The following is a 26,845-nucleotide window of genomic DNA, read 5'->3' on the forward strand; positions in this document are numbered from 1 at the left end:
AAGGAAATTCTAAATTGCCTGTGACGACTCCTGTCCTCATTGCCATACCATCCCACACTTGCTTCTGTCACAGCCCTCTTCCCACAGCTGCTGGCATTCTTGCGGTTTTAAACCCCCACCCCCAGTGAGGCCTCGAAGGCAGCCCCCCATCCTGTCAGTCTTTGAACCCAGCATTTCACACACATGTGCAAGGGGATGGAAGGGGAGGGGAGGGAGGGAAGTCCGTGCCCTGTAGTGTGTGCTGGTGGGGTCACCGAGCTTTGCTTTTCCCACAGACTGGAAACCAACACATCTATCAGCCTGTGGGGAAGCCAGGTAAGTGAAGGAACGAATTATCAAGAAGCTTTTATAATTTAGAGGGAGCAGGTTTTGAACATGTGGAGTTTCTTAGCGTTGAAACACCTCGTGATTTTTTAACACTTTTCCCTCCACGGGCCAAAGCAAGTATGATGTTTCCCGAGCTCAGCCTATGGCTGGAATATTAGAGAACAGAACTCCCTGCTCTAACACATCAGGAACGCCTCGGTAGCGTGCCCTGAGACGAGTGTATCTGCCGTAACGGGACTCGTGCTGGGTGTCGAGGTGGGTGTTTCTGTTCCATGGGTGATCGCGCCGCGCTTAACGGACGCTCCCCTTTCACCAGATCCTGCAGCTCCGCCAAAGAAACCGCCACGGCCTGGGGCCCCCGGTCACCTGGGCAGCCTCGCCAGCCTCAGCAGCCCCGGGGACAGTTACAATGAGGGCGTCAAGGTAGGCATCTGAGCCCGAGCTCTGCTCAGGGCTCTGTGGGGCCTCTCGCTCTGGGGTCGGTGATCTGGAACCAGCGCTGGGACAGAAGGAGCAGAGTGGCGCTGCTGTGGGTCCCAGGCGTCTGTCTGCTCGGGCTCCGCACCCCTCCGAGAGTCAGGGACAAGCTTGACGGGAGCCTGACCTGCCTGGTTTTCTCTCACATGACAGAGTCTCGGGCCTCAGTCAGAGCCCAACTTCTAGATAGGGTGTCCTCTTATCAGACAGAATGTTCCTTGGGAATAAAGTGCTGGGATGGCTTTAATAAATCCAGACGCCTGGGGAAAGGAGCTCTTCTGCAGGCTCACTTTGTCTCTTAAGTGTGTCAGTAGAGCTTGGTGGAAAACGGCCACCATGTTCCGCCTGGGGCAAGGACAGCACTGGTAGTGGCAGCGTGGACCGCGTGCAGCCGGCCCTGGGGTCGGGCGCGCCTCAGAGGGGGGAGCCTGCGGCTCAGGCGCGGACGGCCACAGCTGCTCCTCGCCTCGGGGAGCGCCGCCCCGCTGTGCGTCACGGGGGGCCTGTCACGGCTCCTGGCTGCCCCCCCACCCCGGCCTCCACCAGCCCCTGCCATGTTGGCCCCTGGGTCCCTCGGAAGCAGCTCTCCTCCACAAGAAGCAAAGGCGAGGGTTCTCTCTCGTGCCCATTTAATGAGAGGATCTCTCTGCTCTTCCTTGAGAGATCAGTCACCTCTCAAAATACGTCTTGTTTCTTAATTCTGACATACCTCTTTTGTACATTTTAATCTCTCTAAAATCGGTGACGTGGTGGTTTAATAGGCAGCTTTTTTTTCTTAGAGGAAAGTTAGGAAGGTGCCTCCTGCATCGGATTGGGTCTTAAATTCTGGTAACTATGTTATCAGTTAAAAGAAACTTTGTTTCACTAATAACCCAGCTCCTGGAGGCCCTCCCTGTACCAGGTGCGGTGGCGCGCTGTGACTGAACCTGTCCTCGCATTAGCCTCACAGGGTTGATGGCGGCAATATTGTTTCCACTTTTCACGGGAGACAGCAGGGTTCACAGAGGTTAAAGGGCAGAGTCAAGGTTACAGGCTCCCTAGCTGAGCCAGCATTTAGCGAGCTGGCTGGGGGTTCCCAGAGAAAAGAGAGGAGGCCCTAGGCAGAGAGAAATGCCATCTCTGGCCCAGAAGGGCGGTGAGCAGGGAGTGAACGGGCTGGCCCTGGCTAGACCCAGCTGCCCCCTGAGGGATGCAGCCCAGGCCCCACTGGGCCAGAGGCACCCCTGCTCTGAGTGCCACTGGTCAGCCCCCCTGGACACCAGAGCGCTGGTCCTGGAGCTCGGCCCGGGGCCTGGCATCTGGTGGCCTCCAGCTTGGGGGCACCGCACGGGGTATTCAATGAGGAGCAAATGGGGATGTGGCCCTTCCTAATGGGGTTTTTTGGCATGAATTTAAAAAGGGAAGAGGGAGAAATTAGGTTAACGGAGTTTGTCATTTACATGAGCCACAAGAGCACATTTTCAAAATGGCTTGTATTATAAGGAAAACTAACTTGAGAAACGGTTCAGATACCAGCTTAGAATCTGACGTATGTTTGCCGTTACGGTTGTAATAGCGTGAATGAATGTAATTGGAAAATACCCTCAAGGAGGGTGTTAAGCAAGGAGAAATCATGATGGATATAGCGTGCTTACCTAAAGTGTATTTTTTTAAGATTTATTTATTTGAGAGAGAAAAGAGCGAGAGAGAAAGCATGAGAGGGGAGAAGGTCAGAAGGAGAAGCAGACTCCCCACAGAGCTGGGAGCCCAATGCGGGACTCGATCCCAGGACTCTGGGATCATGACCTGAGCTGAAGGCAGACGCTCAACCAACTGAGCTACCCAGTTGCCCCATAAAACATATTAAGCAAAGTTTTCTTTAATAATAAGTATGAAACAGAGGTGCCTGGGTGACTTGGTGGTTAAGTATCTGACTCTTGATCTGAGGGTCGTAAATTCCTGGGGCTCTGTGCTGCGTGTGGAGCCTACCTAAAAATAACAATAATAATAAGTATGAAGTCGGCGTCTCTAGCTCTTTCTTACCCTTCTGTTCAGTAGAGCTCACTGACTCCAGCCTCAAAGAACAATACTAGTTTAACAAAGACGTGCTGGTCTCTAGGCATGACTCGAGTTCATCCAGATAACATCAATCGGAAGCCCATCTGGGTTTCTCCTTGGCGGCTTTGTCTCACTTCTGGATTGCTTGAGGCCTGAAGCACCGCCGAAGCGGTTGGAGCTGTGTGTGTCTCCAGGGCGCCCGGGGCGCTCTACCCCAGCTGCCTGCCAAGGAGCCTCCCAGTCGGCAAGCCCCGGGCAACCGGAAACTGCGCTCTGGGTTTGCGGGGGTTACTGTGCACAGTGGCTGGAGGCACTGGGCCGGAGCTTCTGTGGCCCGCCTTGATTGGGCCCAGGGCACACACGGAAGAACAGAAGCTTTAAGTAGGTTAGCATAAGGCAGCCTTTGCCTCCGGGAGCCCCGAATGGCCGAGGATCTTCCTGATGGAGCTCCGCCCATGGCACCAGTTGCAGAAGATGGGCCTCTGTGTTGGGCCAGCCTGAAGTGGCACACTGTGCCGAGTTCGTCACAGGGCCATGTGTGACTCTCGGCGGAGAAAGGGAGAGACAGGGGTGTCTTCTCTTGAGTGAAGTGGTAGGAGTGATCTCCCTCTTTCTAATGCAGGGACGCTCACTGTGGAAGGTTGGACTTGACATTTAAGATTCTGCTGAACTCCGGGGCACCTGGGTGGCTCAGTGGGTTAAAGCCTCTGCCTTTGGCTCAGGTCATGATCCCAGGGTCCTGGGATCGAGCCCCACATCGGGCTCCCTGCTGAGCAGGGAGCCTGCTTCCTTCTCTCTCTCTGCCTGCCTCTCTGACTACTTGTGATCCCTGTCAAATAAATAAATAAAATCTTTTTTTTAAAAAAAAAAGGAAAGGATAATGTCTTTCCTGCTTAAGAAAAAAAAAAAAAAAAAGATTCTGCTGAACTCCTATACCAAAGGCTACACCTGTTTCAGGCAGAGCCAAGGGGGGGGGCAAGAGAGCCGTCTTTGCCCAGTTAACTTGGTCTTTCAAGTTACGATAGGGTGGTCTTGGTGGAAGCTGTAGAAGAAAAAACATTAAATAAAACTTCTAAGTTTGAAATAAAGGAGCTTGAAACGTAAGACTTAGCTCAAAAGAAGGGTTGTTTTCTTTGTTCTGTTTTTGTTTTTAAACTAAGCTCCTGATGCCTTTACACACTCAGCCTGAAGCCAGGGGTCTTGATTCTTGGGGGAGAGCCTACGTCAAAGCCTGCTTCCGAGGACGCCAGGGGCCGGGTGTGGGGAGCAGGGGTGGGACAGTCTCTCCCGGTGGCCCAGAAGCCCGACGGGCAGTTCCCAGGCATGTCAAGCGCATCTCAAGTCCTCTTCTCTCTGAGGACCCCTAACGCTTGCTTCTCGCATGGCCGCTGGGTTGTCCCTCTCGGGCTTTGCGTATTGTTTTCGTCATTTACTTCCTGAAGACAAGCTTGGCACACGGCAGGGCGCCGGCACCCTGGACCGAGCACCCGGCTGTGGTGCCTGGATGACCAGGGAGCCGAGGGCTGGCTCCCAGGCAGGCTCAGACTCGCTCCTTTTGGTTCTGCTCGTATGTTTTTGTGGGTTTTGTCTGCTGCCTTTATTAATACTGTTTTTCTTTTTTCCCTTTCTCTGATAAATTTCTCTAACTTTTCCTCACCTCCCGTTCAACAATAGCCATGGAGGGTAAGCACGTGATGTCTGTGTGTCTGTCCCACTCCTTCACTCCTGGTGCTCTGCATGTGACTCTGGGGCAGAAATCAGGAAGCCTGGGGAGGGCACCTTGGCTTGGCCTGTCCCCAGAGACAAGGTCTTCACTTGCCAGAGAGTGAGGCACGAGCCTCTGTGCAGGGACTGACTCTTCCTGTCCGTGGCTGTCTCGGACTTGAACACTGGGCTCCAGGTTCCTTGGACAGAGTCAGAGGTTCAGAGTGGGCACCTAGGAGTTTAGGCTGAGCGCTTGTCCCTAGACCCATCGGCAGACAGCTACGATTTTGTACTGCGCTCTAGTTTTCTTAAAATAGACACGTATGGCCCTTTCTGTGCCCCGTGTTACCCATGTGACCTTTGAGATGCCGTTGGACACGTTCCGTGGGCCTGGCGCTCACCAGCCTTCAGTGCTTGGCTTCTCATGGGTGACATCCATCGGGGTCTCTGTGCCAGGTGCTGGGGTGGGCGTGTGCCGGAGAGCTCCTTCAGGTCCCCCTTGCCCCAATGGCCCAGTGACGAGCCGAGGCCCAGCCACAGGCACGTGCACCACGGGGCTCCTGGCGACACTGCCGTCTCCCTCACTCCTGCAGTGCGGCGCAGTCGCGTCCACTTCACGAGGCTCGTATCTGTCCCCTTGTTTCAGTCGTGGAAGGGACACACGTGTCCCTGATGTAGTCTCAAGGCGGCTATGCCGAGCCACATAACTAAGTGGGATTAGAGTCCTAACATAGGACGCTTGAGCCCCCAGCCAGCTTCCTGTGAAATCGCAGACGCAGACTACACGAACTCTCTCTCGGTGGGTGATTCTGGGGCCTCGAATCACTGCTCTGAAAGAATCTGGGGCTTTCCATGTCATGCGGTGATTCCACTTCCTTTCCTTTAACTGAGCTCAAAGTCACAAAAACGATTGCCTCGTTCACTTGTCCCTTGGATGAAGTACTTGACTGTCATCCTCCCGGTGAGCTGTAGCCCTACAGACAAGCCGATCAATTGCAATCCGCTTTGATCTCTTTTAAAGACCCCTCAAACCCGGCCGCGGTGAGGTGCCACCACCTTGTGGCCACTGGGGGCATAACGGCTTCTGTGTTGCAGCTTCCGCCTCAGGAAATCAGCCCCCCGCCCACGGCCAACCTGGACCGGTCCAACGACAGGGTGTACGAGAATGTGACGGGCCTGGTGAAGGCTGTCATCGAAATGTCCAGCAAGATCCAGCCAGCCCCGCCGGAGGAGTACGTTCCCATGGTGAAGGTAAAACCCACCCTCCCTCCCGAGGAAATGTTCTTAAAATCGTGGAAGCCGCGGTCAGACCCGATGGTTCCAAACCCGAGCGCGCCGGCGCCGCGCTTGCCCGAGCTGAGTCAGACCAAACTGCCGTCCCAGCCCTGCCGCTTGGGGCAGCTCAGGCTCTAACGGTCCCTGCTCACGCTCGGGGTCTTGCGTGAAAAAAGTCGAGCGGCAGGACGGTGTCACCCCGGCCTGTGGTGTGATGCCGTCGCCGTGAAGTGAGAACGTGTGCGGACCGGTGCTGTGTGCGCGCCGTCGGGACACCCGGCTCTGCTGCGGGAGCGCCAGTGCTCGAGGAGAGCCCTTGACCTTCGTATGCCGCCCGGGGAGGGGGCGGGGGACGCCGTGGAGAGGGAAGTCGGGGGATTTATCTGTTCTGTTTTCTTCCGCTGGGGGGCAGGTGCATATGTGCTCACGAAATCTTTTTTAATAAGGGCAGAAAGAGAAATGAAAATACTCAACACCAGCCTCACCTTTCCACGCTGCGCTCAGGGGCCTGGCGTCCCGGAAGAGAGTGCCGGCAGCTCTGAGGGAGGCTAGGTGCCCCTGGACAGGGTCCACTGGCGTGTGCCAGCTCAGGGACTCTGCAGCTCAAAGGGTGCCATGAAGCTTTGCTTTCAGCTTCTATTTCTGGAACACATCCTTGAACACACTTTTTTTTTTTTTTTAAGATTTTGTTATTTATTTGACAGAGACACAGTGAGAGAGGCAACACAAGCAGGGTGGGTGGGAAACGGAGAATCAGTCTTCTCACCAAGCAGGGAGCCTGGTGTGGAGCTCGATCCCAGGACCCTGGGACCATGACCTGAACTGAAGGCAGATGCTTAATGACCGAGCCCCCAGATGCCCCATTGAACACACTTTTTTAAAGTGTGGTAGGATACACCGAACGTAGAATGTACCGTCCTTGCCACCATTCAGCCTGCCGCGGTGTTACCTACAATCACATTGTTAGAAAACTAATCTCCAAAACTCTTCTCACCTTGCAAACAGCGGTGCCCCTCCCCCGTCCCTGGCACCCCATCTGCTCCCTGTCCCCGTGAACACGGGGACTCCAGGATGCAGAGTCGACAGGGGGAATGGTGTCATCCTGTATCTCTCCGGTGGGGATGGGCTCATGTTCTGAGGACAGTGTTGGACAGGGTCGTCCACGCTGCCACAGGTGTCGGAATGTCCGTCTCTTTAAGGCTGACTCCCACTCCGTCGGGGACCAAACTGAGTATTCCGAGAGCCCCGTCTTTGGGGGAAACGCCTGATCACTTCAGATCAGAGTCAGTACTGAGGAAAAGAAGTTCAGTAATTTTCCTTCAAGTGTTGGGAACGAGACAGCCCCGTAACTGAGAGGAGGCGTTACTCCTGGTGTGAAAGCCCTTTGTGCGTGTTCTGATCCCGGGTGTGGGCTTGTCTCCTAGGAAGTCGGCCTGGCCCTGCGGACATTACTGGCCACCGTGGACGAGACCCTTCCAGTCCTGCCAGCCAGCACTCACCGAGAGGTAGGACCTGGTGCTGACGGAGCGGGCGGGACACAGCCGGGCTCGGGGCTGGCTGGCATGCTCCAGCTGCTCTGAAATCAAGACCTCCCAGCCGGGGGCCCTCGGGTGCTGGCGGGCCTGCCAGCTTGGGGCCGTGCGCCTTGGAGGCAGGGTGGAGCGGCACCCGCAGGGGCTGGTTAGGTCCACGCCCTCACTGCCTGCTCCTAAGCTAGGGGCGGTGGGTGCCCGAAGGACGGGAGGCTTTGGGGACGGTGGGGAGCACGGGTGCAGAGCTAGGTGCGGGCCGGATCCTTCAGCAGCAGCTCAGGTAGAGGCCAGAGGACAGTGGAAATGAGCTGAGAGAGGCAGCCTGCCCTCCTGCCTTGGATTCTCTGAAAAAGTTATAGTTTGCAAACGATGCTGGTTTCCCACATAAAGCAGTGACAAAAAGTGCCTTAATACTTGCATTTTAAAATTTTTTTGAGGAATTCAAAGTTGACCAAAAATACTATCTCTCGGCGATAATCTCATTTTTGCTATTTTTGGCCATTTTGCACCATGTGTTGACGAACAAACGAGCAGACACACCTGCCTTGTCTTCAGAACGCTCCCAGCCGTGCCGGTTTCCGGGGTGCTCCCGGCCTCCAGAAGTGTGCGGCCCTCGGGCCGCACGTGCACACGCAGCTGTGTCCTTTGGAGTCCGGGATGGCCCTGGCCCTGCTCCCCCTTCCCACTCCCCTTCCCTCCTGCTCCCGCGCCCGCTCTCCTCCCGCCCAGCCCGTAGCCCCGCGGGCTCTTCTCCTGCGTCGGCTTGGTCTCTGCAGTGGTGCCAAACGTAGAGAAAACTTGGGAGAGCGGTGCGGAGAATTCCCACACGTCCTCAGCCCAGTTTCACTGGCTGCTAACATTTCCCACGTTCTCTGTCTCTGTCTACACCCGCAGCCTCCATCCTCTGAACCGTGTGAGAGTAGGTCACGTGCGTCAGCTTCTTACCCTCCACGTTTCCGTTCGTTTCTCCCGTCAGGAGGCTGTTCTCTGACCTGGAGCGTTTGGACAGCTGGGCCGTCTGCACCCCTGCGCTTGGGCAGTCGCGTCCAGTTGCCTCACCCTCCAGTTCAAGGCTGGCAGGGCTGTGTGTCCTGCCCGACCCCACACGTCTGTCCAGTAGTCTGCTTTGGCCTAGAGCAGGTCCTTCAGACTCTTGTCTTTCCGCCGCCAGCATTTTGGAAGAATATGGCTGGTTACTCGACAGTGTTTATTCCCCAAGTGGGGTTGAGGGGTGTTCTGCAATGATTGAGGTTTCCTGCCAATCAGATGGAGGCTGAGTGCCCCTTGGGACTTGGCGTCTGAGGCTCCTGGTGGCCCGGTGATGCCCGTCTCGATGGACCTGGCCCAGTGCCCCTCCACGCTGCCTTTGCAAAGGGCGTCCGTTCACCTGCACGAAACCACCGAAATCATTTTGGAAAATGCCTGACTGCTTGCTTTGTGGAATTGTATTTTTCTAGCCGGTTAGGACATTAGCTCAGTCCTCTACTTCATTGGGACTTTAATTGATCTTCAGATTTTTCAGAATTTTTCAGCCAGAATTTTCCAAACAGTGGAGAAGTTCTGTATGCCAAAGGCAAGAAAATTGTATCCTAACAAGTAAATGTTTTGGCGGGGCCATTTCAAAAATACTCCTTTAGCTGATAAAGCCTGACATAAACTCTCCATCTACCCTGAGTCTTCTGCACAGCTCGCTCTCCCATTCATATCTTGAATAAGGAGAGGAGCTTTCTTTGATCTGTCCCCCCTTCCTTCCCCCCCACGTGCTCCCTCAGAGAGCAGCCCATCCCCCGTCCTCTCCTGCAGCTGCCGCGGGGGCCACTGGCAGCCCTGCTCCCCCAGTCCCGGCTCCTCCTCCCCCTGCGCTGAGTGTGGCCGCCCCCGGGGACCGCACGGGCAGCCAACACGCACGCCTTCCAGAGTGCAGCTTCTCTGGGGCGGCCCTGCAGCACGTGCACAGGTCGCTGTCCCGTGCGTCCAGCTCTGTGCTCTCCATGGGACCTCAGCCGTGTGGGGGATGCCCGTGGCTCCGGCTCGCTTCCGCAGTTGGCGGGACCACGCACTGGACATGCCTGTGCCTGTGAGCCCCACGCGCCCACACGCACGGACGAGCAGCTGCCCACCCGCGTCATCGCGTCACAGCCTGGGCCTGGCCTCACTGTCCCTGTGCCCTTGTCCCTTGGTTCCCACAACAGCCTCTGAGCTGCCTTCTCTGTCTCTGACTTTCCCGCCCCTCCGTTCCGCGTCCACGCTCTGCCGCCAGAGCGCTCTTTCTAGAACACCCGTGTGGAGGATGGTGTTCCCCTTCCCCCAAATCTCTTCGGCCTCCCCACGGGCACGGTCAGCAGGACGGAGGTGACTCAGCGGGGCCCGTGAGGCCCTCCTCAGACAACGCCAGCCTCCTTGTACGGTCGAGGCCAATTTCAAACGACTTCCCAGAGGGTCCTGGTCTTCTGTCGTGGGATTCGTCCCAGTGTGTTCGAGGGAGTCGTGCACGGCTTCACACTCGACCGAGCCCGGGTGTGTCTGACGCACTCGTGTGTCTGCACACGGGGCCTCGTGTGTGCGCACTCAGCCGTAGTTAAGGGTTGAGCGGTGGACGTTTCTGCTTGAACAGGCGAGGAAGGTTCTGAGACACGCGGGCAGAGCGCTGACCCTCAGGGCGGCCTCTTCCGGCTCCGCGGCCCTGCTGCCCCTTCCCAGCAGTTCGGGGGTCGCCTCTCACCCAGGAGAAGGGGTGTGAGCCCGAGACACGGTTGTGAGTGCAGAGCTGGGTGTCTGTGTCGACCGGCAGCCACCGGCTGGCCGACCTCAGCAGCTCTCCCACTGTCCCCTCTGATGGGAGGGCTCTGGGCCTCGTGGCCTCCGAGGTTCCACCAGACGGCGATGTAAGGGGAAGAAAGCTGCTTTGGGCGGTGCCCGAGGAACAGCTGACACGACGTTCCTCTCCTGACCTCTCTCTCGTCCTTCCAGATTGAGATGGCCCAGAAGCTGTTGAACTCCGACCTGGGCGAGCTCATCAACAAGATGAAACTGGCCCAGCAGTACGTCATGACCAGCCTCCAGCAGGAGTATAAAAAGCAAATGCTGACCGCTGCTCACGCCCTGGCCGTGGACGCCAAAAACTTACTCGATGTCATTGACCAAGCGAGACTGCGGATGCTTGGACCCACGAGGCCGCACTGAGGGCGCGCTCCGCGGACGTTCTCCCGCGTTCCACCAGCATGAGGGGCCCCGGGTCCTCGGCCGCCGGCTCGTGCCGCGCCAACGGTTGTGACTGACAGCTGGTTGAAAGCTCTTTCATTTAAATCTAACCACATTTGATTTGAGTTCAGTTTTTTTGTCTCTTTCTTTTCTTTCTTCTCCTTTTTTTTTTTTTAATCATGGCGTTCAGAAAAGTCCAGGATCCAAAACGTGGCATTTTTCTGAGAATGAAAATTGTTCGTGAGAAGCTTTTAAGAATCTTGAAGAACAGACCGTGTTCACGTTAGGGTGTTTCCGTGGAAGTGGCCCCGGTGGTGGTGTGCGGATCCTGAACCAGCTCGGCTATGTGTTGGGAGGCGGGAGACGGGGAGACGAGGCGGAGAATTCCGGGAAACCCGAGGGGCTGAGAATTCTTCGGCGAGCTGCGGAGCCACGGCCTGGACTCGAGTCTCTGTTGGGAGAACGTTCTTGAGTCGCCGTATGCTAGCACCGCTTTAAGAGAAGGAATGTCAGAGCTATATTTTGAAGACTTGAGTCGTTTCAGAAAAAACAACCACCCTTTTGTCTTTCCTGCCTTTTACTTTCCTGTCGGATATGTGAAGATTTGGTTGGAAGCTAGCTGTAGAACACACTAAAAACCTTGTCTTTTTTCACCAGAATAATGTGCCAGTTTTTTGTAGCAATGTTACTTCTCTTGGAAGCAGAAATGCTTTGTACCAGAGCACCTCCGAGCTGCGCTGAGAAGAGGTTCTGGAACCAACCCTGTTTTCCAGTTTTATATAATTTATAAAGAAAGATGAAGCCATGTTGACTCTCTCGCAGCCACTGGAGCTGACTAACCCTTCATCGTGTCTGTCTTCCCAGCAGAGAATTAAGCAAAGCAGAGATTCGGTTTTCTTTTGATGTCCAGTTACACCATCCATTCTGTTAAATAATTTTGAAAAATATACCCTCCCTTTAGTTTGTCGGGGGATATAAATTATTCTCAGGAAGAATATAATGAACCGTACAGTTACTTTGACCTATTAAAAAGGTGTTACCAGTAAAGTTCTTGGTGTAATTTCGTTTGGCTCCTTCAAACCATTTAAACTTCTTCAGGTCACTTGCCAGATAACGTACGGGAAAGCTCTCGATAATTACCAGGTTTTCTTTCTCGGTCTTCTAGACAAGTCTAGGATGTTACCGCGGCGGGGGAGGGGGCGGTGGCCGGGGCAGGTCAGCCTTTGCAGTCCGTCTCTGCTTACCACGTGCACAGTCAAAACAGCAACGATGTTCCTCTCTGAGCCATTCCCTCCGTGCCCATGGGCTTCTCAGGAGCCTGACAGCCTCGAGGAACCGGCCCGGAGCCGGATCTCTTGCCAGGGCAGCGGTCAGCATATGGTCCCCCAGACCAGCCTGCTCTGGCCTCGCTGGAGTCTCTGAGCGGGAGCAGGCAGCACCGAGCCCCGCAGACAGGGACGAGCTGGGACCTGAGCTCCCGAGTGGAGGGCTGGAGGGGGATGGTTCCTCGTGGGCCTATAGGACATGGACTTCCTCGGAGAAAAAGCCCGGAGGGGGGTTCCCCTGAGTTTCTCTCACTCTCGGGTGCTCTGCAGCCTCTCGAGTCCCGGTTCCTCCCCTCTGCAGTGGCTGAGGACGAAATAAGACAGGCCCAGGGTAAGCGGTGACACCACCACGCCCGCCACAGGGCTGGTTGGTGGGCCGGTGTCCCTTAGGGGAGGAGGCGTCCAGCTGCCACGGGGTAAGAACCGCAGCCTCAGAGGGAGCGGCTACTCGAGACTGATACCCTCTGCCTCCAGATCGACTCTCCTCTACTACGAACAGCCACAGGTAGGTCTCGTGAGTCCTGTGAGTCACGCCATTTCGGTTGCGGGAACGGGCCTGCCGCTCGTGGACAGTATCGTGTCAGCGCACGAGCTGGCAGACAGGTGGCAGCAGCCGTGGCGGGCTGGCGCGGGGGACCAAGGGGCCGTCGGAAGGACCGTGAGGTGAGCTGACACAGCCGTGTTGTCCCGCGGGTGACCACTGTCGGCGATGCGTATGCGGCCTCTGAAAGCCGGTCCGTGTTGGGCGGGAGCGGCCCTAGAGGGAACGTCGCCCTGTGCACACACCCTCCCCCTCTGCCGCTCTCCAGCCCTGTATTTTCTGCTTAACGTTGCCCGAATTAAAGAGCTTTACGTGGAGCAAAGAGCACAGGGCGCTGCAGCTGGCTGAGCGTCTCCCCGAGGAACGCGCCCTTGTCTCGGGCGCACGCACGGAAGCCAAACGGCGCTCATGCCCCAGGAGGTGGCGGGCGGCCTCCCTGGGGCTGCTCGCGGAGATGTAGTTCACGGACGGTAACCGCGGGGGCAGCCAGCCGGGGACCAGCACCGAGCCGGGGAGTCGCCGCGCTCCGTCCGCCGCGAAGCCCTGTCCCGCCCGGGTGCAGGCCGGCACCACCTGCACACACAGGAGCGTCTGGCGGTGTCCGTGCCGTGCATGCTCTGGCCGGGGTCCATGGCGTGGCGCGCCACCATTTCCCCGGGCACCCGCGGGCGTGTGAGCGCCTGGCATGCGTTCCTGTTATTGGTGTTTCTGGATCCGTGGCAAGTGCGTGTTGAGCTTCACCAGAAAGGGCCAAGCCGTCTGCAGTGTGGCGGTGCCGCGTGCCGCTCGGGCCCGCCGCATACACACCTTCCCGTGGCCGCACACGCCCCCCGGCCCTTGGTGGCTTCGGGCTCGGTGGCAGGCAGGTGTGCTGTTCGGCGGCCGGTGAGGTCAAACACCTCTCCCCGTGCTTGGAGCCCCTCGCTGGCGGTCTCTGGGACGTGTCCGCACACATACGCTGCCCTTGTTGAGGGTGGGGTGGCTAGCATCTGTTACTGGGCGCCGGGACTTCCTTACGTGTCCCGGATATTAGTCCTTCGCCGGATACTCGTCTTCCATGTGTTTTCTCCTGCTCTGGAGCGTGGCTGTTCATTTTCTTAAGTGGATTCTCCCTCAGAGTCTCCAGGCGCCTTCCGACATCTGGATTTCGGACTTTGGCCTCCAGAACCGGCAGAAAATAAATTTCCAGTTTGGGGTTCTTTACGGCAGCCCCAGGACACTGGTACCACCTCCAGATGCTTCAGTGTGCATCTCCTGAGAGCAGGGCACGTACTTCTATCCACACAATATGAGCTCAGAAAAGGCAACGTCGTCTAACACACAAGCCATCGGCAACATCCCTCATATCATTCTCCCCCACATCCAAAGCCCAGTCCGGAATCGCGCCTAATGCTTCCCTGTCCTATCTTTGGTGGAGATTTCCAGGAAATTTGCAAGCTCTTTGTCAAACACAGCCATTATTAGAAATTAAATTATATACACTTACGATTAAATTCTATTTTAAACGAAGATAAACACAGAGGTCAGCACTTCCTCGTTGTCATACTGTCTTACAGCCGCGCAAGTTTGCGGGGCGGGGTGGGGTCTGTCGTTCTGTCTTGCGGAAGCTCCACGCGTCTCTTCCCACGTCTGTTCGGTGACGTCACGAAATTGGCTGACGGGAGAGGGGCAGTAACTCCCCCGAGGAAATGGGCAAACGCTACAACTCATGGCCTTTGCCCCGGGAACCTGTGCTAGGCGTGTGCCTGCACACCGCTGCCCTTTAGTCCCCTTTGTCTGTTCCGACTGTGGTTTTGAAGATTACAGGCCAGTTTGGGGCTGCGGCCACGTTCGGGTTTGCCTGGTGGTTCCTCCTCCTCGGGTTCAGGGTGGCCAGCACACTCCGTCGTGGTCCTGCGAGCCCATCCCGTGGTAGGGGTTCTGCTGACTCCTTCTCCTCCCGGCTCCAAGGGTGACGTGGCCGGTGGTGGCGTCCAATGGAGCAGGAAGCTCAAGTCGCGCCCCCAGCATCCCACGCATCGGAGCGAGCTCCAGAGAAGACAGGGCGGCCCCTGGGATCTAGCTGCACCGGCTGGGTTTCTGTCCCCGAATAAGGCAGAGTGGCTTTGCAGCAAGGGGACGCCCCTCCCCCTAGTACTGCAAGGACTTCGGGAAAGTTTAAATGGACCCAGGAGTGCTGGCTTCCGGTCCTTCCAGCTTTACACGTTTTCCTGGGTGATGTGGAGTGCGGCTACACGCGGGCACCTGAGCAGCTTCTCGTGGGCGTTTCTGGAATGCCTGGTCGGCCACCGTCCCCCACAGGGTGTGGCTTCACAGCAGTGTGTGTGCCGCCACGCAGCCACACAGATGTGCCAGGACGTCCCCGGGCTCGAGGTGCAGCCGCTGTTGAAGGGCCTCCGGAGACGCGGCCGGGATGCCGAGTCAAGGTCAGAGCCAAGGTGCTGGAGAAGGTCCCGCCCCTGGGGGTCCACCGAGAAGGCGTGAGCACTGCAGCTTCTCCCCAGCACGGAGCCTCCTCACTGCTGTCACCGCGGATCCTCAGTCCCCCCATGAGACCAGCACAGGATTTCACCGACTTTCTGAGAAACGGGAGTGCGCCTCAGGGTGAGGGAAAGGCCTGCTTCCCAGGCAGAACCTGCAGGAGGCGGAGGGGGCTTCCCGGCCCTCCGGAGGGAACCCCACTGTGTCCAGCCCTCTGCGCCCTCCTCTGTGACGCAGCCGCCTTGGGTGTGTCCTCACAAGGCCCACATTGGTGTACCCGCGTGCGGTGACAGGCGCCGGCCTGCGGGGCCCTGACAGCTGACGCCTCCGTGGTGCTGCGTGACAGACCGTACCGAGTGGAAGGGACTGCTGAAACCCACTGACTTTGTTCTACTAATTTCAGTGCCTGGAACAAATGAGTTCGTTTGCAGAGAAAACAGGAAGAAGCACATACGGATTGTGTGACAAACGCACACTCTTCTGTCTCTGTGAAGTTTAGTTTCTTTACAGATTTTCAGGCAAACAACTTAATGTTAACCCGAGACTCAAAGCCAGTTAGGAATTGAAAAAATTATAGAGACGTGTATTTTTTAAACTAGGCTCCACCCCCAGCACGGAGCCCCGTGTGGGGCTTGAACTCACAACCCTGAGATTGTGACCTGAGTTGAAATCAAGAGGCAGACACGCTAAACTGACTGAGCCCCCCAGCACCCCTAAAAATTGTATTTTAGATCAAGAAGGATAATGCCATCACTGTTGGTATTCAATGTTGCCCATATTTTTTTTTTAAGATTTTATTTATTTATTTGTCAGAGAGAGAGAGGGAGAGAGAGCGAGCACAGGCAGACAGAATGGCAGGCAGAGGCAGAGGGAGAAGCGGGCTCCCTGCTGAGCAAGGAGCCCGATGTGGGACTCGATCCCAGGATGCTGGGATCATGACCCGAGCCGAAGGCAGCGGCTTAACCCACTGAGCCACCCAGGCGTCCTGCCCATATTTTTTTTTTTAAAAAGACATTTTTTTCCTCAAATCAATACATCAATCGCAGATAAGTCTGAAAAATCATCTGGCGTCTTACTGTTTCTGGGGCAGGACAGCTTCGCTCGTGTCTGTCGCCTGCTGGACTCCTCCTTTTTCAGAAGTGGAGACCCCCCCCAATTTTCTGATAGCCTCATTTTTAGGGGTTGTGACTCACTGGATCAAAGCAGCTGAGTTGCTTACAAGTTCAGTGTCGTTTCCTTCAAGAATTAACTTATCCTGGGGCACCTGGGTGGCTCAAGGGGTTAAAGCCTCTGCCTTCGGCTCAGGTCATGATCCCAGAGTCCTGGGATTGAGCCCCGCATCGGGCTCTCTGCTCAGCGGGGAGCCTGCTTCCCCCCTCTCTCTCTGCCTGCCTCTCTGCCCACTTGTGATCTCTCTCTGTCAAATAAATAAATCTTCCAAAAAAAAAAAAAAAAACCACTTCATTGGCAAAGGTATAAAGGCAGGAACGTCCCCTCGACCCCTCTGGGTGTGTTGGGTGGAAGTGGCTCCTCTCCAGGAAGACCTTAGAGTGCCGTGGCTACTGGCTCCCTACGACCCCACCGTCTCGACGTGGCTAGCGGGAGTCCGTCTAATTTTATTCTTTTTTGTTTCAAGATGTTTTCCTTTGGCTCCCCTCACTTGTTTGCAGTTATATATACAAATTTGAGAACCAGTTTGTCAATTTCCATTTTTTAAAAAAGCCCCTCGGGGTTTTCAATCAGTCACTTTTGCTGGTAACAACGCTAAGGGATTTCACTGCACACCTGTCCCCAGACCCCCCACCGCTGCCCTTGGCGGGAGGCTCCCTGCTCACCTGGAACCAGGCCCAGCGGGCACAGTTCCTCTGGGTGACGCGGGTGCACCGTGGGGAGAGGCCATGCCTGCAACCGAACCACATAACCACAAAACCATACCGAAGTCTCCCGGGGGGGAGGGGCGGGAGCGATGACTTGGGGACAGGCATGTAGCCTGCCACACTGTTCCTGCAGACACACAGACCTGACTGGGGCCATGGAAGTTCCTTCTGAAAGCTGGGTGATTCCCAGAGCGGGGCTTTCTTCACCCCGAAGGTGGAACTAGTTAGGCGTCAACTGTAGATCATGACACGATTATCTGCAGATCACCGCGCTGTGCTGGGCGCATAGCTGGGCGGGGGCTCAGAGAACCCCACGGCTCCAGCCAAATTCCCATCTACCATTTGTATGAGCGCAGCGCTCAGCCCTGACAGCTTCAGAAATGGGAAGTGAGGCCAGAACGGTCTCAACCCAGTAATGAGTCATTCCCGGACCCTTGAAGTCAGAGACAAAGGAAGCCCCATCCTTTTCTTTGCAAGATGCGTTTCCAACAGAATTGTACTTTTCATGGCTAATAATGGGTATTCCAAGTTTGTAATGTAGTTGAGTTTTGAACAATTATGAACCGTAATTGTAATGAGAAATAAATACAGAATTTTTCTAACACTTAAAGGCTTACGGGACGGGCGCCTGGGTGCCTCAGTGGGGTAAGCCACTGCCTTCGGCTCAGGGTCCTGGGATCTCGGGGTCCTGGGGTCAGGTGCCACATCGGGCTCTCTGCTCCGAGGGGAGCCTGCTTCCCCCTCTCCCTCTGCCTGCCTCTCTGCCTACTTGTGCTCTGTCAAATAAATAAATAAAATCTTAAAAAAAAAAGAAAGTCTTACAGGAAATAAAGCACACTTCCATGTATAGACACATTTTTGTTGTAGAGAAGACTGTAGAGTGATCAGTAAGATTTTCAAATGTAAAAATGGTACCTTAGAGCGACTATCTGTGGAAGAATTAGAATGGAAATAGGAGTGCTAGGAATAACAGATCAAGTAGCTAAATGTTGAAAGAGATTGATCAGGTGCTGTTTTTTTAATGGACCATGTTGGATCAAATCAATGCATTTTTATCCCATCTGGTTACATTTTAAAAAGTGATATGACAGTTTTCTTTTTCACTGTCAATATTTACAATATGCCAGAAACTGTATTCTTTGTAACTTTTTAAACTTGGGAAATATTTTAGGTGTCAACTTGATGTGTGAGGGGGATACAAAATATTTAAAATTATTTTAGGGAGTCTGTGAGCCCAACTGGAGATTATTGGTATCAGTTGTGCCAGTGGGCCTTAGAGTCAGAAGAATCTAAGACACCAGCTACAGACCCTGCCTGGGGCGGTCACTCTGCACGTGTCAGGAGGGGCTGCTGTGAGGTTCAGACCACGCTGCCCAGGTTCAAAGCCGTGTGGTCCCTCGGCCTCGGGTCCACGTCTGCTGTACACGGGACGTGCCCAGAGGATTGAAGGAACAGGTCCACACGTGGTGCCAGGGTCGGGCTTTGGGCCAGGAGGAACGCACTGTGCTAGCATTTATTATCTTGATGGAAATCCTTTCCAAGAAGGGGGTGCGCGCCCCCGTGGGGTGGAAGAAAGTTGTTCCTCTCGTGGAGCCGCACCCCATTCTGCTTTTCCAAGAAACACAGAGCAAGACTCCTCCCTCGGCCATGCGAGAGCCGCAGGAAGGTCTGAAGCAGCCTTTCCCCACCCCGCCCCCAAGCCGGCCCGCTATCCTCTGCTGTGACCTCGTGGTCTCTAGACAATTCCCAATTCTGGTTGTCCTCCTCCTTGTGGGGCCGTGTGGAGACAAGGTTTTGCAACAGAAGACTTCAGTGAGTAAGGGGCCGGCACTTACAGAGAACCCGCAGCAGGGGCGAGCCCTGTGTCCCTCCCTCCTGACCACATCCGGCTCCTGAGGTCCCAACGAGGACTCCGCGCTAATCCCAGCACGTGTGGAGGACGCGGGACCAGTCCCAGAGCTGTGTGACTGTACCCCCTGCCTCCTCAGAGAAAGGAGGCCACCTGGCTTCCCCGAGATAACCAGTAGGGGACAGAAACCCTACGCTCCGCAAACGCTCGTCACTCGCCCTGCATTCGTCAACGTCCCGCACGTGGCATATTCAGAGTGAGGTGACGTTCTAGATGGGGGCCAGCCGAGAGAAGCTCGTGCTTGCAGGGCTCCCTCCACAGTAAAAAGCACTTGGTTCTTCCTTCCTAAGAGTGACTTGGCTATTTTGCCCTTTGCATGTCCGCCTGAACTGCCCATAAGCTTGTCCGGTCCCCATCTCCAACCCTTCCCTCCCACAGCAGCAGCTACAAGAAACCAGTTGGAATCGAATGGGCTCTAGAGGCAGGACTCGACTTGGCCAATGCAAGCGGCGTCTTCACGTTACGGAGTCCCAATTCAGGGATGCGCTGTCTTTACCCATTTATTCAGGTCTTCTGAAGTTCCTCAGCGATGTTTGGGGCACTGGGGGGCTCAGTCATTTGAGCATCTGACTCTTGGTTTCAGCTCACGCCAGAGCTCAGGGTTGTGAGATCGAGCCCTGCGTCGGGCTCGTGCTCAGTGGGGCGTCTGCTTGGGATTCTGTCCCTCTCCCTTTGTTCCTCCCACTAATGCTTTCTCTCTCTCTCAGTCTCAAATAAATACATCTTTTAAAAAATTGCTCAGTAATGATTTTAGATTTCTGTGTAAAGGTTTTACACATTTTTTAGACATACTCCTAATATCTTTTGTTCCTTTTTTTAAAAAGTTTAAATTTAACTTTTAATTGGACGCCTGGGTGACTCAGGTGGTTAGGCGGCTGCCTTCAGGTCAGGTCGTGATCCCGGGGTCCTGGGATCAAGTCCCACATTGGGCTCCCCCTGCTCTTCAGGGAGCCTGCTTCTCCCTCTCCCTCTGCCTGCCATGCCCCTGCTTGTGCTCTCGCTCTCTCTCTCTTTCAAATAAATAAATAAAATCCTAAAAAATAAATGACTAAATTTAACTTTTAATTGTCACCAGTACATAGAATTATGTTTAATTTGAAAATATTGGTCTTACAGCCAAAACCCTTGCTAAATGATAGTGTATCTGTAGCTTATTTCGAAGAACATCATAGTAGGCGATGAGGGCGACAGCATAAGGGAATCATTGTGGAGAGCTAATACTTACATCGTGTATGTTTTACGCCTTTGATAGCATAATGTTTACTAAGTGGTCTCTCCCTCTATGGAAAACAACTTCGGTCGATCTCTTTGACTGCAGGAAATGCTACAAGTTGCGTACACCGCACCGGTAGTCGCCCCCAGGGACTTGGGAGAACATGAATTAGGAAGAGTTTGCAGCTCTTGGCCTTCAAGTGTAGCGAGTCTCACAGGCACTTGGCAGGGGCTCTGAGGGCAGTGCTCGCGCCATGCTCCGAAAACTGGGGCCGTGCCAGCTTTGGACAGAGGGAGACACGGGCAGCCACACCTCACAGGTGAGATCCACGGGCCGTCCGAGAACTGGGGCCCAAGTTAAACCGAAGGGAATCGAGTGAGCGCGCCCGCTGGAGAGGTGGGGGGAAGCACAAGGAAAAACCCAGCGGCTGGAGGGGGCACAGTTCATGGAACCAGGAAAGATCATTCCTTGTCTGGAGCAGGAGAAGGGGCAGACACTATTCAAACAAGGTCCCCAGACAAGGAAACAGGGTGGGGGGAGGGCGGCCAGGCCACCAGCCCCCAGGGAGGCAAAAGAGGCTGCTGTCACCATGTCACCATGTGGTCCCCTTCTGGCTGCTCCCCTCCGGGCTCTGTGGCAGCGGGCAGAGCTCCGTAGGGGTAGACCGGCGGTCTGGTTGGCTCCAGGTCCGCCACCGACCCTTTCTGCCGCTCAGCAAGCCCATGGACAGACGAGGAGGCTCTGTGTTTGGGGCTGATTCTGCTACCCCACTAGTCAGCAGCAGCCGTAGGAGAACCACCAGGACGAAGCACTGCGGGCTGCTCCGTGGAAAGACGGAATGTTCCCTGAGCCACCCAGCCAGCCCGCTGCTAACTTCTGTTCTTTTCCAGCTTTCTACCTTTCAGACACGCATGCGCCCACTGTCTGTGGCTAATCCCAGGAGACGTCCCAAGTGTGAATTTGAATGTTGCAATGACGGATGAAGGAAACAAACAGGGTGGGGCCTTCCCAGCGCTTGTCTGTTACTGGTATTTCTTCTGACAGTTCGCCATGGCAGGGATCAGGCCGTCTATGCTAGCAGGGGGGTAACAGGAAACGTGGGAGGTGCAGGACCACCTTCGAAGGAGAAGCAATCACCTTCAGGGTGAACCTGAAGGCGAAAATCCTCCATCCCACAGCTTCTGGGGGAAGTGACTTTAGTTACGGGGGTGGGATTGTGTTCTCACTCTCTGGAATACGGTTTCACGTGTCCTGTGCCCCCTGCTGTAGGGTTTGAGCCTGGGAGCTGACTTCCCCATGAAGGGGAGAGACATTTCTTGCAAGGTGTGACATAAATCTAATAATTCTGTCTTGGTGTGTGTGGTGTGGGCGGGGGAGGAAGGAATGCTGTTAGCACACTGGAGAGGTTTTTTGTTTGTTTGTTTTTTGTTTTTTTTTTAATTAACCTATTTACTTTGAGATCATTGTAGATTTACAATTACATAGAAATAGTATGGAGAGATCTCAGGTACCCTATACCCAGTTTCCCCAATGATAATATCTTGCAAAACTATAGAACAATATTACAACCAGGATAGTAACGTCGATAGAGTCAAGATACGAAGTTTTTGACCACGGTGCGGACCTTCACAGCCACGGCCTCTTCCTTCCCTTCTCCCCTTTCTAGCTCCTCCAAACCACTAATCTGTTCTCCACTTCTATAATTTTGTCATCTCGAGGACGGCATGTAAACAGAATCATGTAATAGGCAACCTTTTGGAATGGGCTTTTTCCCATTCTGCACACTTGAGACTCATGCTAGTGCCTGTATTCTGTTTGACTGGTGATGAATGTTCCCTGTGTGGACCGGCCACAGATTAACTACTCACAGTTAAGGACATTTAGGTTGTTTCCAGGTTTTGGTTAGACAAATAAAACCGCTATAAACATTCATGCACAGGTTTATGGTAAACACAAGATGCCATTTCTCTGGGAGAAATACCCAGGAGCATGATTGTCCAGATGAACGGTGGTTGGATGTTTAGTTTTTGAAGAAACTCTTTTCCCTGGGACTGTACCACAGGGCATTTGCACAGCAAAGCGGGAGCAATCCAGTTTCTCCGTAGTCTCCTCGGCTTGCTGGTTGTCACCGTTTCACGTCAGCCCCTCTGATGGGTTGTACTGATGTCGTACTTTGCTTCGGGTGTGCAGCTCTCTGACGGGGGACAGTGGTGGCCCGTTTGCTGTTAGAATCCCCTCTTCACGGTGCGCCTCTCCCTGTCTTGTCCACGTTCAGAATGGGTTGTTTGCTTTTTTCTATTTAAGATTTTAAGAATGTATTTGTTTTAGGGGGGAGGGGCAGAGGCAGAGGGAAAGAATCTCAAGCAGACTCCCCACTGAGCAGCAAGCCCGAGGTGGGGCTCGAGGTGGGGCTCGGTCCCACCACCCCGAGATCATGGCCTGAGCCGAAACCCAAGGGCTGGTTTCAGCGGACTATGCTATGCAGGCGCCCTGATTGTTTGCTTTTTTACCGTTGAATTTTGAGAATTTTTAAATACAGTTTAGAGTCTAGTTTTTTGTAGATGTTCAGGGTGCAAACATTTTCTCCCGCTCTGAGCTGGTCTGGTCCTCTGACCCTTTTAATGGGTCTGTTCACAGAACAAAAGCTTTAATTTTGGTGAAGTCCAGGCATGTTTTCCCCTTCGTGGATTGTGCCTCTGGTGTCCAGTCTAGGAATTATTTGTCTAGCCTTTGATTTCCCACCAATTTTCTTTTTTTAAGTTTTATGTTTGCATTTTTAAAATTTTTATTTCTTTTTTTTTAATGTTTGCATTTAAATCTGTCCTCCATTTTAAGTTAATTTTTCAGTGTCTGCATGTTAGCCGCATCTAGGCTGCCTTGCCTTATTAGATAACAGAGGAAGGAGCGGGTCAGAGAGCAGGTGCATCTCCTGGGCTTACACCAGCCGCTCACACTCGCACATTCCCAGTCAGGATGACCTCCGCGGCACGGCTGCCTGTGCGTTCAGGATTCTTGACTCAGCCTCTGTGCGGTGCACAAAATGACAAAGTGATGTATGTATGTAAACTAAGTGGTTTCCGTGTCCTGTTCATGTTGGGCTCAGGTGCAGAAATTGCTTAGATGTGAATTTTGTTCCTACTATGATAGAAGTACTTGTCAACTCATAAGCACACTCTTGAGTTCTTTTTTTTTTTTTTTTAAAGATTTTATTTGTTTATTTGACAGACGGAGATCACAAGTAGGGAGAGAGACAGGCAGAGAGAGAGAGAGAGAGAGAGAGAGAGGAGGAAGCAGGCTCCCTGCTGAGCAGAAGGTCTGATGTGGGGCTGGATTCCAGGACCCTGGGATCATGACCTGAGCTGAAGGCAGAGACTTTAATCCACTGAGCCACCCCAGCGCCCCCACTCTTGAGTTCTTAATTCAGAAAAACAGCCAATCGTTTTGTTCAAAGAAACTTAGAAGGGTACAGCTGGAAGGGATCATGGGAAGAGCGCTATCTCAGTGTTTCCCAAAGTGTGCTCCATGGAACACAGAGGTACCCTGTGACAAAAGAGTTCTAGGGCCCAGTGGGTGTGGGGCTACATACCTCTGTTCCTCTCCTTCCGCTTCATAGGATCATGATCCTTAACACTTTGTTAAAGGTTTTGAGAGGGCTTGTCATCGATGACTATGTTCAGTGCTAACTCAGTGCTTCCCATTTATTTGCCCCCTAACCCTGCTTTACCCCACACAGGACATGCTTTTTCTGGTGTCTGCATTTTAGAGTTGGAGAAATGAAGGGCCCCCAATGTTGAGGGCTTCCTGGGCCCCACCCCCACAGGAGCTCAGGGTCTGCTTTCGGATCACCTCCCCCTGCCTCTCCTGCAGCCACCTGCTGAGCCGTGGCCCTGGGCCTGGCCCTGGAGCCCCAGACACGGAGCAGGTGCACGGAGCACCTGCAAAAAGGTGGGGCACCAGAAGACTCCTGAGTCAGCCCTACATCGCCAATGTCAAGTGCTGGATGAGACCTGAAGGAGCAGGGCCGCAGTGGTGGCGGTGGTGGGCGTGTCCTGGAGACATTTCATAGCAAGAGTTGGGGGGACTCAGTGAAATGTGTAACGTGTTCACGGATGGCGGGAGAGGAAGGCAGCGGGGCGCGGGGCTTTCTGCGGGAGGATGGACCCCCTGGCCCTCCCGGGGAGCCCAGGACGGAGAGCAGGCTGGGAGGAGGGAGGAGAGAGGCGCTTGGTTTGGGGTTGTAGGCCCGGCGCCCCTGGGGGACCCGGCGCCGCGGAAAGGGGCGGGAGGAGGGGGAGGCTACCACGGCCCGGGCAGCTGCGGGAAGGGAGCGGCGGAGGCGCGTCCAATCTCGGCGGCCCGGACGGGGAGCCCCAGCCCGGAGACGGCCCCCCCCGCGCCAGCAGGGGGCGCGTGTGCGGTCCCCGCCGCGTCGCGACACAGTGAAGCGTCTTGGAGACATTATGTAGCCTGACCTTCTGCACCGCAGCCCTCGCAACAAAGTTACTCCAGGCGCGCGCGCGGCGAGGGGAGGCAGGCGGGGCTGCGGGAACGCGCGGCTCCGGGGCGGGGACGAGGCTGGGGATGACAGCAGCCACCGGCGGGGAGGCGTCGGGTGGGGGACGGCGGGCGGGAGACAGCTGGGGGTGTGAGGGAGGAGAGGCAGACACAGCGGGCACTGGGGGACGTGCTCGTTCACCAGCTGGAGAGAGAGAACGCGGGGTGAGAACGAGCGAGCACGGAGGCAGAGGGAGGCCAGGCTCCCCGCTGAGCAGGGAGCTCCTCGCAGGCTCGATCCCGGCACCTCCGGTTCCTGACCCGAGCTGACGCCAGGCGCTTCCCCCACTGAGCCCCCGCAGGCGCCCCTCACGGGTATTACTTTCAAAATGTTTTATTGTGAAATACACAGAGGGTACAAAAAAACACATAAAAATAAATGTGCAGCTTGAGACTTGCAAGTGAGCAGCAGGCTTACTGGAAGGACCCTTTCCCGGTGTCAAAAGCACCCCCCCCCCCCGCAGTACCCACCGTGTGCACTCCTGGTGACCACCTTCTGGCTTACCTTACGATTTTTACTCATTATGCATCCCTAAACAATATAGTTTCATTTTGCCTGTTTTGGAACTTTTATAAATGTAATCATGGAGTATGGCCGTTGGTTTCTTTCACTCAAGGTTCTCGAAATTCATCCACATTTGCAGGGTCCTCATCTTCATGGCTAGGATTCAGTTTAGGAGTTCTAGATCCAAGCTTGACGGGGATCTGACTGGTAGCCGGCCCTGGGCTCCCAGGCACCCCCTTTCCGTGCTCTGAGGCACGCATTTCAGCAGCTCTACCTGGGGCCATGTGTTAGCTCTTCCAGGTGCTGCCAAATATTTTTCTCCAAAACGATCGCACTGATGCACACTCGGACAGTGAGACTCTTGAGAAAATGAAGTTGTGCATCTGGAGAGCCTGACAAGGGCAAAGGGGAAGAGTTTGACCAAGCAGCCAGGGCCCGTGTCACACGGGCCGTTGTACAGCAAATTAAGGATTTCGGACCGAATGCAGATGGAAATGGGGAGCCAATGAAGGGTTCTGAACAAAGAAGACAAAAAATTGGATTTGTGAGCACACAAAGATGCCTGTTGGGTGGGGAGTCGGCAAGAGTAATTTCAGGGGCTTCTCGGGTGGTCCAGGCCACCTTGAGGGCCAGGGGTGGTCAGCCGAGGATTGGAGAGGGCTGCATGGGCATCCGGGAGGCTGATGCCATGGGACCAACCCCATTCATATCAATGATTTGCTGAAGATCGGTGTCCTTTTCAGTTTCTCTGTGGAGGAAATCAAGGTTTCCTGGCACTTTTTTAGGGACGCCTTTGAGAACTGCAAAGAGCTGGCAGTGAGCCTCTTTAAGACGCTTAACTCCTTGCGCGCAGAGCTCTTGTCTTCGCATCACCCTGGGCGGCAGGAACACTCAGTTCTTAGCACCCAGTATGCAGGTAACGCACGTTTATAGGTGGAGGAATGCGCGGGCAAGTGCGTTGAAACGACGATGAGCAAGTCCGGATGGCATTTCACCTTCAGACTTCCAGTCACCCACCAGTTCGGAGAGAAGGGAGGTAACTCTGGACTGCTTCCCTGGAAAAGGATCCCCAAACAGTTGGATCCAGGGGTCTTGAAGGGTGGAGGAGGATTTGGGTAGGAGGGACGACTTTCCCAAGTACAAGGCGGGTAAGTACCGAGACGCACGGAGGAGTATGATGGGGTCCGAGAAAGGCCCCGCAGGGAAACCCTGCGGAGGCCCCAGAGCGCTGGGGAGGAGCCGGGGTTGGATCTCATCATTGATGGCAGCTAAAATTTACCAAAAACTTTACTGTTCAAGGTTTTTCCCCCCAGGATTATCTGGGTGCTTGGCCGGGAGGTGGCGGTGTGGTCGTGTGAGAGGGCCAGCACGCGATCAAGTTCAAGCTCGGTGCTGGGAGCAAGCTTCCCGACAGGCACGTTTCGGTAATAACTTAAAAAAAAAAAACCCAGGCGGGGATGCTGGGGCGCGCGGACTCCACCCGCCCGCCCGCACCGTGTCCAAGCTCCCCAGGCCCCGGTGGGGGTAAGGGTGGCAGGGGCCGTGCGCCCCTCCTCCCCGCCGCAGCCGCCTCTCGGGCCCCCGGCGAGCAGCCAGAACCGGCTCCCCACGCGCGCGGAGGCGGCGGGGAAACCAGGGGTGTGTTTTCTTTTCTTTCTTCCCGGCCTCTGGCGGCAGCGCCGGGCTGGCCCGCTCCGCCCAGTCGGGAAGACGTCGCTGCTCTGAGTGGCTGGGAGGGGCCCCCCGCCCCGCGTCCGCCTCCGCCGCGGGGCCCCCCCACCCTGCGCTCCCCGGGCCCGCGCCGGCGCCGTTCCCGCCCCCAGTTCGCCGCGGGGCCCCGATCCCGCCCCCCCAGCCCCGCGCCGGCTCCCGGCCGCCAGCGCGCCG

The 26,845-nt window shown here is 55.2% G+C and overlaps 1 protein-coding gene across 8 annotated transcripts in view; it reads left to right on the forward strand.

Annotated features, from left to right (window-relative positions):
• LOC111146744 (protein tyrosine kinase 2) overlaps positions 1-11,595 on the forward strand; it is a 250,228-nt gene extending 238,633 nt beyond the window's left edge. For 5 of the 8 annotated variants that reach the window (XM_022502422.1, XM_022502419.1, XM_022502420.1 and 2 more), the window contains 6 exons: positions 276-315; positions 644-750; positions 4,516-4,524; positions 5,641-5,796; positions 7,245-7,325; positions 10,323-11,595. In XM_022502422.1, coding sequence (XP_022358130.1) covers positions 276-315; positions 644-750; positions 4,516-4,524; positions 5,641-5,796; positions 7,245-7,325; positions 10,323-10,535 — 606 coding nt within the window. In that variant the 3' untranslated portion in view covers positions 10,536-11,595. The remainder of the gene's footprint in view (positions 1-275; positions 316-643; positions 751-4,515; positions 4,525-5,640; positions 5,797-7,244; positions 7,326-10,322) is intronic. The other 3 variants (XM_022502423.1, XM_022502421.1, XM_022502426.1) reach the window with 1 other exon arrangement.
• Positions 11,596-26,845: the final 15,250 nt, after the last annotated feature.

This window comes from Enhydra lutris, unplaced genomic scaffold, assembly GCF_002288905.1.
Source record: "Enhydra lutris kenyoni isolate GAN:26980312 unplaced genomic scaffold, ASM228890v2 scaffoldscaffold14, whole genome shotgun sequence".
NCBI classification, from domain to species: domain Eukaryota; kingdom Metazoa; phylum Chordata; class Mammalia; order Carnivora; family Mustelidae; genus Enhydra; species Enhydra lutris.